The sequence below is a fragment of the Pristiophorus japonicus genome, chromosome 4, assembly GCF_044704955.1.
Source record: "Pristiophorus japonicus isolate sPriJap1 chromosome 4, sPriJap1.hap1, whole genome shotgun sequence".
Taxonomy (NCBI): domain Eukaryota; kingdom Metazoa; phylum Chordata; class Chondrichthyes; family Pristiophoridae; genus Pristiophorus; species Pristiophorus japonicus.
Window position 1 is genome coordinate 254,973,444 of NC_091980.1, and position 18,220 is coordinate 254,991,663.

The window sequence follows — 18,220 nt, forward strand, 5'->3', positions numbered from 1 at the left end:
ATTAATGGCAAATTACCTTGCTGGTCTGTAAACTGGTTCGGCAGTTCTGAGCAACAGCAAGTGGTGCTGAATGGAAAGGACTATTTGGAGAAGGCAGTGTTTAGTGGACTTCTTCAGAGATCTGTTTCTGCATCCCCTGGTATTCTGGTATCATCCTTGTAAATCCTTTTTGCACCTTCTCCAGTGCCACTATATCCTTTTTCATGCGGCCTGACCAGCTGAGTATTTCCATCATTTTCTGTTTCTATTAAGCTGCTTTTGCTCTTCTACCCCATTCAGTTTCTTATTTTCGAAGGTGTAGGTGGTTTCTATTTTCCTACCAAAGTGCAGCATCTCATATTTATCTATGTTAAGGTTTATTTACTACTTTAACTGCCAAGTGTGAAATTTTTTTAACATCTTCTTGTAATATGTTGAACTCCTCTTCGGTGTCAACTATACCCCCAGTTTGGTATCATCTGCAAATTTTGATATTGAGTTACTTATTCCTAAGTCCAAATCATGAATGCAAATTATGAATAACAGTGATCCCAGCATTGATCCTTGTGGAACACAGCTTTCTACCTTCCTCCAATCTGAATAACTACCATTTACCCCTACTCTCTGCTTTCTATTTTTTAGCCAATTTGCTATCCATTCAGCTATTTGTCTCCGACTCCACACGACCTAACCTTTGTTTTTAGCCTAACATTTGGTACCTTATCCAAGGCTTTTTGAAAATCCAAGTATATGACATCTACTTCATTACCCTGGTCTATTTTTTCCATTAACTCATCAAAGAATTCTATCAGCTTAGTTAGTATCGAAGGACCGGCAAGAATTGGCGGGCGACAAGGATCAGAGGACCGGGGTCCAGGAAAGGTTTAACACGGGCCAGCAATGAGATCGGGACCCAGGAAAGGTACAGCACAGGCCAGCACGGAGGTCGGGACACGAGACCAGCAGCGAGGTCAGGACCCAGGAAAGGTACAGTATGGATCAGCAGGGAAATCGGGACAGGAGGCCAGCAGCAAGGTCGGAACCTGAGGCCAGCAGCAAGGCTGGGACAAGAGGCAAGAATACGCGTGATCACTAGTAAAGAATCAATGACCAAAGTGTGAGCGGCTGGAGAGAGTGGAAAAAGCGCATCAGAGCCTACGGATGGAGAGCAGCGTGCTGGAGCTGGAGCCGGGGGGCCTGGGGTACAGTGTCAGTATTCTATGGACAAATACGCAAGCCGCTCAAAGATGAATGCGTTCCCTACACTGCGATCTCTGAAAACCCAGGAGAGAGGACCTGAGGGAGGAAGGGAGGGGGTCAGCAGGAACATGTGCATGTATGTGTGCTAGGCCCATGCAGCAGAGCATGGTCTCCAATCATCTTGGATCCCCTTGCCATTGGACCAAGACCTTGCTCTGTCAAGTCCGTGTAGTAAACTGGTGTGCAATGGCCACCCCACATTAAAAGAATTCATGCACAGGCATCTTCCACCCTTTAAAATGAAGTTCGGGACCTGGCAACAGTCACCTTGGAACTCATTTTAGTGTGGAAGCAAGTCCAAGGGACTGCCTAAGAAGAAGATTTACACTATTCATAAATGATAGGGAAGGGCACATTATACAATTTACTATGACATCTGGCATCCAAAAGAATCTAGAACACCTAAACTAAATAGTTATATTCAAAATTTGGCCATAGAGGTCCACTGCAGTCCTGTGACCCTTGACCGACTTGCTGTTCCCTGTATTTCTGGATCACTATTCATGACCTGTCCAACTAAGAATATTGAGAGAGTTGGGATCAGTACTGATCTGTTTCTTGCTGTGAAGTGGGCTGTTTTGGAAGGCAGGATGAAGCCTTTCTCCAAATACTGTGGAAGGGCCCAATAAAAATGGAACTATTTAACAGATCCATTGGTCCTTTTGTTATTTTCTTCTCGTGAGGCAGTACCTGCCTCCCACTTGTCAATTGCATAATTAAAATCAGGAACTCTCTTTTTGGGAAATTTCAGGTAGAAACTCTTATACCACCATTTCACAGTGCAGCATATTACAGCATTTGAGAGAGAGGCCCGACAAAAAGTTAGAGACCTTACAATGGGCTAAAGAGCACAAAATGGTTTAGAATTCAAAGTAGTGCACAATTAAATAAAAATAATGAAATAACACAAAATATATACAAAGTGAATGGATCCTATTTTGAAATGGGTTGACAACTATGGGATTGGGAAATGTCCAATCATCAGGTGCTTCTTCATAAATAGAAGAGAGCACTATAAAATCAGGGAGGGCTTGACCAACCAAAAATGATATTAATAAGATTAAATTTAAACAGGAAAATAAAAGAAAATATTACAGAAATGGCATGTAGTACCCACCAGTCATGGAGGTTATCCAGTGAGCTGGTAGACATTGCATTTTTGCACTCAAAGGTCACACATGCCTATTAGCAAAGGTGGAAAAGGAAAAAGAATTTAGATGTGTTTATTGAACATTCACTGAAAGTATCCAGTTAATGTGAAGCTGTTAGCAACATGACTAATTAAATGGTGGGATACAACAAGGGAATTTGATTGTAATTCAGAAGCAATTGCTGTAACCATGCATACTCATTGGGCACCCGATTTTCAAAAGGACAAGACTGCCACCATCACTGACTCCAACGTTGTTGACATACTATTCAGCTGCCTGTTCATCATTAGGTCTTGTAAAAGCCAAAATTTCCTTCATCTCAGCATCACAAAACTGAACCCATCTTCTTGGGTTCATACTTGTGCCTCTCGCTCCAGCTCCATTAGTCTCCCCAGTTGACCACTCAAGCTAAATCAGGCAGCACACATTGCTCTGCTTGGTCAAAAGTTGCTGCTCTTACTCCAATACCAATCAGTTGCCAAGGCTGTATTTTTCTACCTCTAGAACACTACCCTGTTGTGTTCCTATTTCTCACTCACCATTGCTGAAATCTTAATTCATACCTTCATCACCTCAAAAATTGATTTCTCAAACACGGTCACCAACCTCCTTCCTCCACTCTTCACAAACTTCAATAAATTAAAAACTTTTCAGCCCTGCATCCCTAAAACCCAGCATATCGATTTAAAGATCATAACTTATCGAAGTTTCCAAATCTCTCCAAGGTTCTCATGCTAGCTAAATCGTATGGTTTCCATCCACTTCACCTCAACAATCTTCTCCAGCCATATATCATAACTAGCGCATATGTTGCTTCAACTCAGCCATTGAAAGTCAATCTTTTAACCATTCCTCTTGTTCTTTAGAACTCTCCCAAAACCACTTTACCTTGCTCCCACTTTCCTTCCCTTGAAAGTCTCTAAAATAAATCTTAATCGTTGTGTTCTATTCCCTTTCCACCCTCCCTTAATCCTTCCCATCTCTTGCTCAGTGCATTCTCTCCCTTGTATAGTGCTTAGACTTTTGGCTATCTCAGGGATGCTTTAAAAAAATGCAAGTTGTTGATGCACTGAAAAAAGGTCTAGGGAAGAGCTACTAGGATATTCTGGTCATTAAAGCTTTACATTATGTAGAATGAAACTAGGCCCACAAAATGGAACTTGTTTTTCATTGATGAATATTAGGCTAAGAGGAGATGTGATCCAGATCTTTAAATAATGAGGATAGCATAGATGCAAGACAGCTTGGACCATGATGGCAGACACAAGTACAAAATTTGCAACCTTCAATTAGCAGGAGAATTTAAGAAATCCTCCACTCCCAAAAAGTATGTATGTTCAACAGCAAAATCAGTTAATAATCATGTTAAATTAACTCTTTTAAAAGACAACTGAAAGATAAATCTGTTTAAGAATGGGATTGAAATAAATAAAATAACTGCAAGCAAACAATATTAAAGGCTCTGATCAGAGCAATGATTTTCCATTTATTAAAAAAGTCAAAATCCATTTTTATTACGTTATGCCAGAATTTTTACCAGTGTTTTGGAGATTGCATTCTACAATTCCATCTATTTTTCCATGAAAATGCAAATCAGTGGCTTTGAACATAATGGCACCTGCCTTGTACAGGAAAGCAAATGGTTGGTAAATAATTATGTGGATAATAAAACTTCAACAAGAAATTTCACCTAGTATTCACTCCCCAGAGGCTTTAACTGTGGTTGGCTATTTTCCTCAAGAGATTGGACACATCAGAAAGAATCCATGTTAGGGAAAACTGTGATTGCTACATGACAAAACAAAACATGGACACATTGCCTTTTCTTTGCACCTATATTAAATGTTTTACATGCTGCATGTTGTCCAGTATGCTTGTAGGATGTGGGAAAGTGTCTGTATGGCATGAGAAAGTTTTTGATGTATCCATGGGCCTGCAAAGTATGGGTGTTCTCTCCCTTTGCCCTGCCTTATGGCTCCAACCAAGCTCAGCACAAACTGCAGGAAAAGTATCTCATCTATCTCCTTGGCTGGTTTGAAGTTTAACTTTTGAAACTTCAGGCTTTACGTGTCTATCCTCTTAATTTTCCTCCATTTTGGATCGCTATTCACTTTTTTTTTGTCTTTCTAATGTTGCTTCACTTCCCGACTGAGATGATCTGTGCATGTCATCCAGATTTTTGTTAACCCTGTTGTGGCTTTAAAAAAAAATCTTTTGGTAAACTATTAAATCCATCAACTACTTTTTTGTAAAAGAAGTTAGTACAGTAACTGTTGTTCTCATTGACCCTCGTTCCACCTCCCCCAATATTTTCTTACATTTCTATGCTAATCAGGATGTTAGTGTCAGCACCAAGCACTCCCAAATCAGATAAAACACAGCTTAATGCAGAGATCATTCACAATTGTCCCCAACCTGATTTCTATCTAGCCTCTCTAATCTTCTGAGGGAAATGACCAACCTCTACTCTGCCCTAGCCCCAACTCACAAGCACGCCCCATATTTGTGCAGGTGCAGCATTTTTTTCTATTTCTGGCAGTAACTATCCTTAGGCCTGTTTGAGTGACATCATCAAACAGAACCAAATTAAGGCTAGTTTTCTAGGTTAAAGGGAAGTTTACAACCATTAAACACTTCAGTTTTACAAATAAAGAGCCATCATCAATAATAAATGATAAATACATCAATAAATCAACCAATAAATCAATCAAAAAAAATTAATAAGAAATAATTTTTTAAAAAAATCAATAAATAAAACATTTTCTACTTACCAACTGCAGCACCGGGAGCCCTCCAACAACGTGCTGGGATGCCCCCCCCAGTGTGTCTCTGTCAGTGTCTCTATCTCTCTGTCTGTCTGTGTGTGTCTCTCATTCTCTGTCTGTCAGTGTCTATGTTTCTGACAATGAGGAGAGGGGGAGGAGGGGGGTAGAGGGAGAGAGGGGGGGAGCAGAGGGAGGGGAGGGGGAGAAGGGGGAGGGATGGGGGAGAAGGGGGAGAAAGGAGATGGGGGGGAAAGGAGATGAGGGGGGAAAGGAGATGGGGGGGAGAAAGGAGATGGGGGGGAAAGGAGATGGGGGGAGAAAGGAGATGGGGGAAAGGACATGGGGGGGAAGGAGATGGGGGGGGAAGGAGATGGGGGGAAGGAGATGGGGGAAGGAGATGGGGGGGGGGGGGAAAGGAGAAGGGGAAGGGAGGCTGAACGGGCCGGGCCCGTACTTCGGGCAGGGCCCGTCCCCAGCACCAGATTTACAGGTAGATGGCGTTGGGTCGGGTCGGGTCGGGGGGGTGGTGGGAGGGAGGTCGGTTTGGTTCGGGTCGGGGGGAGGGAGGGAGAGGGAGGTCAGGTCGGGGGGAGGGAGGTCATGTCGGATCCAGTCCGGGGGGGGGGGAGCGGGAGTCGGGTCGGGAGGCGGGAGTTGGGTCGGGTCGGGGGTGGGGGGGGGGGGGGGGGCGGGGAGAGAGAGAGCGGTAGTCGGGTCGGTGTCGTGTCCGATGGGAGGGGGGGGGAGCGGGAGTCGGGTCGGTGTCGAGTCCGATGGGGGGGGGGGGGGGGGGGCGGGTGTCGTTCGGTGTCAGGTCCGGAGGCGGGAAGCGGGAGTCGAGTCGGGTCGGGAGGAAGCAGGAGCTGGCCGTGGGAGGAGCCTTATTCACGCAGCCCCAGTGAGGCCATTGGACCAGGGCTAGGGGCTGCGTGCTTCGGGCCCCTCCCACACAGTTTCGGGCGCCTGGAGCTACTGCACTTGCGCGGCCACTGTAGCGCGCATGTGCAGAGGTCCCGGCACTGTTTTCAGCGTAGGGACCTGGCTCCGCCCCCTACAGCTCCTGCTGCGCTGCGCCGAGGGCCAGAAGACCTGCAGGGAGGTGGAGAATCTGGAGGTTTTTTTTAGGCGCACTTTATGGCGTGAAAAACGGGCGTCCAGGTCAGGACTGCGCCGTTCTAGGTGCGGCTCGAAACTTGGGTTCATAGATAGGCTACTTGAGACTGGAATGAGACTACTCAAACTCATTTCACATAGTATCCTTAGCCAGCAGACAGAGGAGACATTCATTCAACACTTTGGGCTGGAATTGAACTCGGGTCCCAATGTCCAAACCACCTCTCTGCTCTGTCCTTTAAAGAGGGTTGTTGATCTCCCAGTTTCCAGTTCTGATGAAGGATCGGCATCCAAAACGATAACCCATCTTTTTTCTTTACAGATGCTAACAGATCTGCGTACTTTAAGAATTTCCTGTTTTTATTTCAGGTTTCTATTTTTTTCCTTTTTATCTTTTTCTTCTCCCAGGAACCACCTTGGGGAACATACCAGCATCTGCGTTGGGCCACAGAGAGGATGTTGCTTCAAGGGAATTCTGGGACCACAGAGCAGGGCTGCAGTAAAACACAGAAACAGGAGATCTACTGCTGTCTTATTTTCTTAAGCCCGTATAACAAGAAGCAGTTGGATTAGCCTGTGAGAAAGTTACAATAATAATGATATAACTGCATGAACTATTTGGTTGTGGAAGCTCGTTGAATTGCTTGTGGCAGCTACTAACCTTTTTTAGTAGGGGCCATGGAAGCCATGACAAACGCCCATTTTATAGCTGATACAGTTCCTCGAGGTACAACTGCCTTCCAATATGTAGCTATAAAAGTAAGTGAAATTGGATTTTTTTTAAACATCTTGCTGACGTAGGGAGATCAAATTTAGTTTGCATTGGTGACTAACAAAAATGTGATCTCAAGCATGATTACATTACAATTCTGTTTAGGAACAGTTCACAAGGATTGAACTCTAACAACACATGTTCTTTGATATATTATTAGCTTGGGAAAAAAATGCTAGATTTCAGAGTGTTTCCACTTCAATCCCCTCTCCTTCAGAGTTGATACATTCATGGGTCGAACATTTTAGTCCAATGTAAGATCAATCACATTATCTACACAGTACATTTTAATTAGCAACAGCTGTAACATTGAAAACACAAATGAATTTATATATGCATAACGTGGATGAATTTTCTGATGCTCACAGATTTCCAAACAGCTGGTAAGTACCCATTTCATTTTAATTGTCACATATTTATTCAAATATTTACACTGGTATCTCTGCTAGACCTAACCCAGCGGCAATTGCTGTCTAGTTGAATATTCTCGATAATATAAAAATTACTTTCTGACATATTTTGCTGGAATACAGTTTTCTTTTTAAATAACTTCAGTGTAGGGCTTGTATTGCACAAAATAGTTTCATTACAAATTTTATGAATATTAAAAACAACAATGCATTATCTGGCAGTTCAGTACATTGGCATATGGAGACAAAAATGTTGTAACCCCTTCCAATAGCTTACATAAATGGCCTTTGCAAAAGCCGAAGACAAGGTCACCTGCTTGCCCTCTTAGTCAGGAATGGTACATTGCATGGAGATTTGAGGGATGCCCAAGTGAATGAAACAACAGGACAAACAGAAAATATAAAACTCTGCTATGGGCATGTAGAATTAGATTTTCTTAAAACTTGCTCAAAACAAATTTGGTCACTCACAATGGAAGAACAATTATAATAAATGTCACTTATAATTCAAAAGGCTGACCAACCTAATAGATTGCCCTTTGCCACGTGGAACTCATTTTTCCCCGATGTGATCCACACACCACTGCTGTTGACACTGATGAGGCTTGGCTGAGATGGAGATTGTTGTGACCATAAGGCACCTCGCAGTTTGTCTGCTACTTTTTCTACTGGAGCCTGAGCAACTGTGGCCACAGTCTGTGTTGCATGGATTATTGTCTGGAAGATGCTGCACTGATCGAAGACTACATAATCCGTAATGCTCACCTATAATAGAAATGCTTTTTAAAACTAACTACCCCATAACTTCCTCTTTCAAAAACATTCAAATTTTGTAAAGTACACTGATACTTCAGATCATTTCCAGTAAAGCTTTTACAAAGTATCACAAAATCATTCCCCATGATCATGATTCACAAATTAGGATTTAATACTGAATTTCTGTTGATAGTGCACTGGACAAATTTTTTAACTAAACATTTTATATAACATAAAAGGAGCTCCTTTAAGTATATTTACAAAGAAACGCTGAAGTTTAGGATTCAATACTATATGCTGAATTGGGAATAGATAGCAACACACTAAACTACCAATCATAATTTTTTTGTAAACTGGATCGGAATACTGAATGGCCTACACCAGACAAGTTACAAGGGAAATACAGAGCTCAAGTTTCGGCCTGAGTTGCTCCTATTTTTTTGGAGCAACTAGCTTAGAATGGTGTATCTTAGAAATTGCAATTCTCGGCATTTAGTTTGCTCCAGTTCTAGTGAGTTAGAATAGTTTCATTTTCGAACAGATTTTTTTTCAAAAGGGGGCGTGTCCAGCCACTTACGCCTGTTTTGCAAGTTTAGGCAGTGAAAACTTACTCCAAACTAACTTAGAATGGAGTAAGTGTAGATTTTTGTACGCTCAGAAAAACCTTGCCTACACTTACATATCAGGCGTAGGGAACAAGAGATGGGGGGGGGAGGGGGGTTTACAAACATTAAACACTTCACTTTTACAAGTAAAGAGCCATCATCAATAATAAATTATAAATGAATCAACAAATCAACCAATAAATCAATCAAAAAAAATAAAAAAAATTTAAAAAAATCAATCAATAAATAAAAAGTTAAGTTTCTACTCACCTACTGCAGCACCGGGAGTCCTCCAACAGCATGCTGGGATAATGCCCCCCCCAGTGCCTCTCTCTCTGTCTTTGTCAGTGTCTCTCTCTCTCTGTCTCTGTCAGTGTCTCTCTGTGTTTCTAACAGCGAGGGGTGGGGGGAGAGGGTGGGGAGGAGGGGGAGGGAGGGAGGAGTGGGGAAGGGAGGGAGGAGGGGGGAGAGGAGGGGGGAGGGAGGGAGGTGGGGAGAGGAGGGGGAGGGAGGGGGGGAGAGGAGGGAGGGGGAGAGGAGGGGGGAGGGAGGAGGGGAGAGGAGGGAGGGGGAGAGGAGGGGGGAGGGAGGAGGGGAGAGGGAGGGGGGGAGGAGGGGGAAGGGCTGAACGGGAGGGGGGGGGGGGAGGCTGAACGGGCCCCACCAACGACATGGAAGCCAGGCCATTGCGGAGGACTTCGGGCGGGGCCCGCCCCCAGCGAGATGCCGGGCGGGCAGGCCCTGCCGACGATGTGGAGGGGGGAAGAAGGAGGGGGGAGGGAGAGGGGGAGAAGCGGGGGAAGGAGAGGGAAGGGCTGAACGGGAGAGGGTGGGGGGAGGTTGAACAGGAGGGGGGGGAGCTGAACGGGAGGGAGGGAGGGAGGGGGAGCTGAACAGGAGGGAGGGAGGGAGGAGCTGAACGGGAGGGAGGCCCTAGTCCCGATCTTCGCCCGGGGAGCCCATTCGGCCAGGCCTAGGGCTGGCGTGCTTCAGGCCCCTTCCACGCAGCCTCAGGAGCGAAGAGCTACTGCACATGCACGCACACTCTAGCGCGCATGTGCAGAGGTCCCGGCACTGTTTTCAGCTCTGGGACCTGGCTCCTCCCCTGACCCCTTGTGCTACTCCACGCCGAGCACGAAGACGTGCTGAACAGCTCGCAGAATCACAAGGTAAGTTTTCGGCGCCCTTTTTATTCCAGAAAGTCGACGCACCTTATGGAGGTGCGCCGTTTTTATAGAGGGCGGAAACCTGGACCCATACTGTAGTAACACCAATCTCCCATTGAGATATAGGAGGGAATTACCTGCCACCAGTGGTCATCTTCACCTTGAGGTTTCTTTGAAGAGATGCCAGTACGGAACCAGAGGTTGCCATTTGTGTCTAAAGCCCAAACTGTCTGCTGGTCTCCCAATGCTATACAGACTGCCTCCAGCATCTGCCTTTCACTATAAAAAGGGAGAATATAATATATATTTTTGTATTAAATTTTTTTGATCATATAGCTGCAGAACTGTTGCAAACTTCCAAACTGCATTTTTGAAAACAAATACAATCATGGGCCATGTAAATAAATCCATGAGCATTAAGTGCAAGGGAACGATGCTGGCAGTTTACTTTAAATGCAAGCTCCTCACTGCTCTGTGTACACATTTTGGTTTCTTCTTGGTGTGGCAAATCAGTTATTTCATAGTGCCTTATTATTTTGCTGGAAGCTGCAAATAAGAAACCTTCTCTCATAGTTTACATTGTGCCTATTTGCTAAAAGAATAAGATGATAGATCCTTTTGGATGACTTGATAAAAAAAGCATCTCATTACATCTCACAGAAATGTTTCTATAAAGTGCTTCATGTACAGTAAATTACTTTTCAGGGCTATGACCTATGTAGGCAAACACAGACACAATTTTGTGCGCAGCAAGAGCCAACATCAATGCACTAAATGACCAATTCATCTGTTTTTAATCATGATGTCTGTGGCTCAGGACACCAGGAGAACTCTGTTCTTTTTTGTATAGTACCCTAGGATCTTTCCTTTGAACTACTGAACCAAGCAGAGGGGTGGTTCGATTTAATATTTCATCTAAAGTACAGTAAAGAATTGGTTATTAAATTTAAATTACATTTTCAAAATATTACCCATTATGATGTATAAAACAGAGAAACAATATATTTCAAATTATGCCCATTTAAAAAAAAACTCAAATTTGAGGAAAAGAGTCACAGAAGGTTAGCAAACATTAAAATAAACAATATTTGAGAGAGAAAATAGAGAATATAGTGGCAAAGATGGATGTTTCAACAATTAGAAAAAAAATTCTTTTGTGGGGGGGAGGATTGTGAGCAGGTAGGGAGGGCTGGGGAAAGCTTCACAAGATGCTGCAAATTGAGTGAAATTCTAATAGGTTTACGTAAGTCATCCAGGAGAAAGCTTATTAGCTCAAAAGCAGTTAATATGATAAACAAATGTATATAAAACAGAGAACTAATACATTTCAAATTATGCTAATTTTTTAAAGAAACTAGAATTTGAGGAAAAGAGCGACAGAAGGTTAGCAAACATTCAATGAAAACATGTTCAGGTGAGAAAATAGGGTATTATTGCACAACATTTCCTGGTATTTCAAAAGATTACTAACTGAAGGTTAAAGTCTTTGTTGTTCAAATGACAATCTTCTTCACATACCATGATGTAGTTTCAATGATTACCCATTGTATATGGAAAAATATCATGGTCTGAAAACCAGAATCATGAAAATAAATCAAAATGGATTTAAACTAAAAATGTTCAGGAAACAGTCAAAAGAAAATCATCTGAACAGCACTTCACATCAACAAATAAATCTGCCTACCTTACAGCATCAGTCGTCCACTGTTCTCCCTCTGGACAAAAGCTACTTATGCCATTTCTGAAGAGAATTGTTCGCTGCTCTGTCAGTGCCCATACCACATTATTCCTGGAAGTAATTTGCACTAATGGATAAGGGCAATCCACCTTCACTGCTCTGGCACAAGGTCGATCTGCACTAAGGCCTCAAGATAAGGAATGACAAAGAAAATCTAAACTAAATACAATTATATTAAATGTACTATTCACAATCTATATCAATGATTTGGATGAGGGGACCAAATGTAATATATCCAAAGCTAGGTGGGAATGTAAGTTGTGAGGAGGATGCAAAGAGACTTCAAGGGGATATAGACAGGTTAAGTGAGTGGGCAAGAACGTGGCAAATGGAATATAATGTGGAGAAATGTGAAGTTATCCACTTTGGTAGGAAAAATAGAAAGACATTTTTTAAATAGTGAGAGATTGGGAAATGTTGCTGTTCAGAGGGACTTGGTGTTCTTGTACACGAATCACTGAAAGTTAACATGCAGGTACTGCAAGCAATTTAAGAAAACAAATGGGGTGTTGGCCTTTATTAAAAGAAGATTTGAGTACAAAGATGTCGTACTGCAATTATATCGGGCCCTGGTGAGACCACACCTGAAGTATTGTGTACAGTTCTGGTCTCCTTACCCAAGGAAGAATATACTTGCCATTGAGGGAGTGCATTGAAGGTTCACCAGACTGATTCTGGGATGGGGGGATTGTCCTATGAGGAGAGATTGAGTAGACTAGGCCTATATTCCCTAGAGTTTAGAAAAATGAGAGGTAATCTCATTGAAACATACAAAATTCTTACTGGGCTTGACAGGGTAGATGCTGGGAGGATGTTTCCTCTGGCTGGGGAGTCTAGAACCAAGGGTCACAGTCTCAGAATAAGGGGTTGGCCATTTAGGACTGAGATGAGGAGAAACTTCTTCACTCCGAGTGTAGTGAATTTTTGGAATTCTCTACCCCAGAGGGTTGTGGATGCTCAGTCGTTGAGTATATTCAAGACAGAGATCGGCCATGATCATATTGAATGGCGGTGCAGACTTGAAGGGCCGAATGGCTTACTACTGCTCCTATTTTCTGTGAAAAATTTTTGAACAGGGAATCAAGGGATATTAGTGGAAATCTTGTGAGCTGGATACAAAACTGGCTGGCAGGACGCAGGCAAAGTAGTTATAGATGGATTTGGATCTGTTTTGAGACCGGTCACCGTTGCTTTTTACTATTTTTATTAATGATCTGGGTTCAAGGATTGGCGGCACAATTTGCAAATGATACCAAGATCTGTGCGAGTGCTAGAACTGTAGAAGAGGCTGATCTGATTCAGGCAGATCTTAATGTGCTGGGAGACTGGGCTTATGACTTGAAAATAATGCATAACTTAGAGAAGTGCAGTGTTATGCATATGGGCGGGACAAATGCTCAACATTCATACACCCTCCAGGGAAAAGCATTAAAGATGGTGAAGATAGCAAGAAATTTAAACATTCTAGTGCATACATCTTTAAAAGGTACACGAGCAATGCCGTGCAGTGACAACTAGAGCAAATAGGATGTTGGGGTGTATCTTTAGAACACTTGAGTATAAGAGGAGGCGTACTGTTTTGTCCTTGTACAAGATCTTAGTCAGGCTGCACTTCGAATACTGTGCCCAGTTTTGGTCTCCTCACATGGTGGGTGATATTGAGGCTCTGAAAAGGGTGTAAAAGAGGGCCACTAGACTAATTCCAAGTCTAAAGCATCTTAGTTATCAAGATAGGTTAAAAAGAGTTGGGACTCTTTACCTTAGAGCAGCGTAGACTTGGAGGGGGTGGGGGGATATGATTGAGGTGAATAGACAGTATTCCAGCTGACCGTTTATTTCAATTAAATAGGTTAGGCAGGACCAGGGGGCACAAATTTAAGTTGTGCAAGACTAGATCTAGGTTAGATGTCAGGAGGTGGTTCTTTTCACAGACCTCTGGAACAAGCTGCCCTCTAATGTGGTGAATGCAGATTCACTGAACTCCTTCAAGCAAAAGCTGGATTTGTTTCTGGCTGCGGCGGAGATTAATTCTTACAGAAGATAGGTACTGCAGGGAATTTAATGGCCAGAATGATCTCCTGGACTAGCTTTGATTGCCTAGATGGGTCGAAGAGGAATTTCCCAGATTTTTTCCCCAAATTGGCCTGGGTTTTTAAAAATCTGTTTTTTGCCTCTCCCAGGAGATTACATGGTCATAGGGTTTGGGGTGGGGTGGAGTGTATATGTTATGATACACAGGGTATCGCAATTGTCTGGGACAGGTTTGATGGACCAGATGGTCTTTACCGGCCCGTCATTGTTCGTATACGTATATGGGGATAGTGCAGGAAAGTGGAGTTGAGTTAGAAGATCAGCCATGATCCTACTGAATGGCGGAGCAGACTCGAGGTGTCAAATGGCCTACTCCTGCTCCTAATTCTTATGTTCTTACTAGGGTAGAAAATGGCACAAGTTTTAAAACATTGTTAGCTATCATTCCTCTTCGTTTTCTACTCCAGATTGCTAAATAAGCAAAATGTCTGTAAAGGAAAAAAATGCAAAGCTCAGATAGTCAAAATAAAACATAATGGCCCAGAAATTCCTCTCGGGGACTTCTCATGGGCAAAGCACTATAGAATAGAAATAAAATGCGCACTTACCTTAAAAGCTGCTGTGCCCACTTGAGATTCCAGTCTGGAGGCCTCGTGACTGTGCGTCGCAGCGCGTTCACTTTGGGACGTCCGCAGGAGTTACGAGGGCCTGGACACCCAATCACAGGTAAGTATTTTCTTATTCATAGTAATAGGAGATTCGTAGGTTACGAGTAGGTTACGAATCTCCTATTACTATGAATGAGAAAAACCACAAAACGCAAACACTACATAAAGCATTTAAAAAACACCTCACATAATACACTAATAGAAATTAAAGTTGTTGTAAATGTTTTTTAAAGAAAAAAAATTGCCGATTTTTAAATAATGTTAGAGTTAGGGTTTAAAATAACATTACCTGAGTGGGCAGGTTTTAACATAAATATGTTTTTGGTATATTTTTAAACTCTTATGCCTGTAAAAGTAGGCTATGCGCCTGCTTCTATCAGGCGCAAGAGTATTGAGGACATTTGCCAGGCAATCTTGCCCGTACAGATGTCCTCGCTCCCGATCTGTGGATCATCTGTCAAGCTCGACAGATTGGAAAAGCAGTTTTTCAGTGCATGCGCATTGCACGCTGAAAATCGGCTTTTCCGATGCCTTCCCGGGTCCGTAGAAACTTTGTACGGGCCCGGGACGTCGGAATTTCCACGCCAATAACAGTGAGGTAGAGAAAGGAGAGAGGGAGAAACAGAGGGCCCGAACTTGGTCGAAGTTCCGCCCACAGTCACCGAGATTCCGCTGGAAATATATATTTTTTGGAGGCGATTCCTCCAGCACCACCCATCTGCCGCCCACCGGGAGATTCCTCACGGAGGTTCCGCCGGTGCTATTTGTTGCCGCCTGGCCATGCCGGAGGCTGAAAACCCAGGATTTTCCTCAGACACCATAGACTAAGATCGCCCTGCCGTCCACCAGAAGGACCGCTGGCAAAAAGCTGGTCTGAGCTGGCTGTGAGTCGGGCGGCAGGGAGAATTGCTCAAAGTGCTGCAGCACTTCACATCACGGGTATCGTGCACATGCTGCAGCATTATCAGTGGCACAGAAATAGTTATGTGATGGATCTTAACCTGCAAAGAAAGAGATAGAATATATGGACCCAAGTTTCGAGCTGCGCCTAGAACAGCGCAGTCCCGACCTGGACGCCCGTTTTTCGCGCCACAAAGTGCGCCTAAAAAAAACTTCCAGATTCTCCAGCTCCCTGCAGGTCCTCTGGCCCTCGGCGCAGCGCAGCAGGAGCTGTAGGGGGTGGAGCTAGGTCCCTGCGCTGAAAACAGTGCCGGGACCTCTGCACATGCGCGCTACAGTGGGCGCGCCTGTGCAGTAGCTCCAGGCACCCAAAACTGTGTGGGAGGGGCCGAAGCACGCAGCCCCTAGCCCTGGCCGAATGGCCTCACTGGGGCTGCGTGAATAAGGCTCCTCCCACGGCCAGCTCCTGCTTCCTCCCGACCCGACTCGACTCCCGCTTCCGGACCTCCCCTCTTCCCTCTCCAACTGGCAGGTGCAAGGGAGTGATCAGCATTTAAGCGCAACCGCAGATGTCTCATCAGCCCAACTGACGTCAGCTGGCAAATAAAATTACAAAAAAAAATCCCCCAGTCTCGCGCATGCTCCCGACTGACCCCAGCGGCAAAAAGTTAGGTGCCATCCGGGGACCACCGAGAAATAGGCGGGTCTTAGAGTTGACCAAGTTCGGGTCCAGAAAAAGGCAAGAGGGTGAAAGAGAAAAAGAGAAGGGAGGGAAAGAAAGAGGAACAAACTTGCATTTATATAGCACCATTAAATATGCTTAGGATGTTCCAAAGCATGTCACAGCCAATTAATTCGTTTTTTGAAGTATAGTCACTGTGTTATGTAGGAAAACACAAATAAACAATAGTACAGCAACTTATGAAGTAATTCATTATATAACAGGTATTGTAACCAATACAAGAGCCAGATAAAACTACAACACAAATCTTTAATTTATTGTTTTGGTGAATTTTGTGCTCAGCATAAAGAATGTCGGTATTAGGGAATGGGACATTTCTTTTACACTTTGCACTCAGTATCAGCATTAGTCATTCCAAATGAGATAGAAGATTGATTAAAAGCAGTAAAATAATCTTTAACTGCTTCATAAAAAGAGAACTAACCAAATCATAAAAGCATTGATAACACAAATATAGCATTTCCAATTCCCACACGAGACAATGGCCGTGATTTTGCCACCCGTGGCAAGGCCGGGGCGGCCGGCATCAGTGGCATGGGAAACCCGCTCTCAGCTCCATTCCGGCCTCGCAAAGCAATCTTCCCTGGATGGAGCTTTTTATGCCCGCCCTGCGAGGTTCCCGGCAATCAACGTGAAGGAAGTTAGTCTGATGACGTCATTTGATGACGCGTTATCAGCGGTTTCCTTAAAGGAACCATGCCCACATTGATTTCGACATTGAGCTGCTGCAAACACTGATAAGCACTGTACAGGGATGCATAGCTTCACCCAGGCTCTTCCATCACTCCCTCCAGATGCTTATGGAGGGAATCATAACACGCAGGGAGGTCCTCTTTCCTTCCAATGGATGGAAGAGACATTCCCAGGACACTAATGCAGCCTGGTTGCACATTGCAAGCAGGTATGTCGACAGGAGGACCTGGCTGCAGTGGCGCAAACCTTTCAATGATCTCAGTGGATCGCGAAATGTTACTGTAAAGCCACACTCCATCTCATCCTGCTGTGCCACTCATCACATCCCCATCACTCTGCCTTCCCTACCCTACTCCTGCACTTCCTTATTCACACCAACTTACCTTGCACCTCCACCTATCCCTCTCTCTCTATCTACATTATCAGTTCCACATCTCAGTAGCTACTCCTCACACTCACTCTCATCCTTGTCTAATCATACCAACTAACAACACACAAGGGTAGACACTTGGATCCTTTAGCCAATGTTCATGTATAGTTAATGTTGTCAAACACTGAAATCTTTATTCTCAACACTTTGCGTTCTTGGACAGATTTGTGGGCACATTTGGAAGTGGCTTAGTGAGTTGTAGTGAATGGTGAGACATAAGGGTACCCCCCGCAATGGTGGTGAGTGTGAAAGGAATGGCTTGGGCATTGCAGGGATGTTTTATGGAGCTGGTGTGGGGTGATGCCAACCTGGTGCATCAAATGGCAGCCAGGGTGTACAGTATCAAGTGAAGTAAATGTGACCATGGTGAGGCCATCCCTGGCCTCCCGGACAGCAATTTGGTTGGGTGCTGATGCCTTATGTAGCATCAGTTGATTGTGAAGAATGTTGCTGTTGTTGGTGATGCTGGTGTGCTTAGAGATGTTGGTGTTGGAGCTGATCGTGGTGGGATTCAGAGGACCAAGGTGAGATTTCTGCTGCTGGAATAGATGGCAGGTGAGGTTGAGATGACAGAAACGATCTGTCAATGGTGAGAGAGGTTGCTCCAAAGAGGTGACAGTGAATAGAGAGTTCACTACAAACACCATACAGCTCAAATGTCTTCCAAATCCTGAAGGCTTCAGCTTCTGAAATTGGAAAGTGAACAGCTGTGAAATGGTAGCTTTCATACCACTTTTGCAGCTGTCAACTAGTCAAAGTAATGGAAAGTCATGGAGAACCCAACTCCATTTACCTGGCATGTTTCCCGAGGCTTGGTAAACTCGTCAAAAGGTTGGTAAAATTGTAAGTGCTTGCTTTTAATCCTCTTAAGTAGCATTCAACTACCTGTTAACAACCTTAATTAACTGGTCCGCCGCTTGGTGTCGGGTTTGTGATACACAGGCAGACCAGACAGCTAAGAAACTTACATGGAGGCGGGTTCAGAGAAGACTTCCGGCTAGCTGTCAGAGGCATTTTGACAGCAAGCCCACCTCCAAAATC

General features: G+C 44.0%; 1 protein-coding gene across 1 annotated transcript in view; it reads right to left on the bottom strand.

Moving 5' to 3' along the window:
• The window catches only part of tecpr2 (tectonin beta-propeller repeat containing 2), a 139,850-nt gene that overhangs the window by 44,535 nt on the left and 77,095 nt on the right, over positions 1 to 18,220 (bottom strand). Inside the window, exons 12-15 of the mRNA XM_070879345.1 lie at positions 11,662 to 11,842; positions 10,115 to 10,256; positions 7,975 to 8,215; positions 6,930 to 7,019 (exon numbers count right to left, since the gene is read on the bottom strand). Coding sequence (XP_070735446.1) covers positions 6,930 to 7,019; positions 7,975 to 8,215; positions 10,115 to 10,256; positions 11,662 to 11,842 — 654 coding nt within the window. The remainder of the gene's footprint in view (positions 1 to 6,929; positions 7,020 to 7,974; positions 8,216 to 10,114; positions 10,257 to 11,661; positions 11,843 to 18,220) is intronic.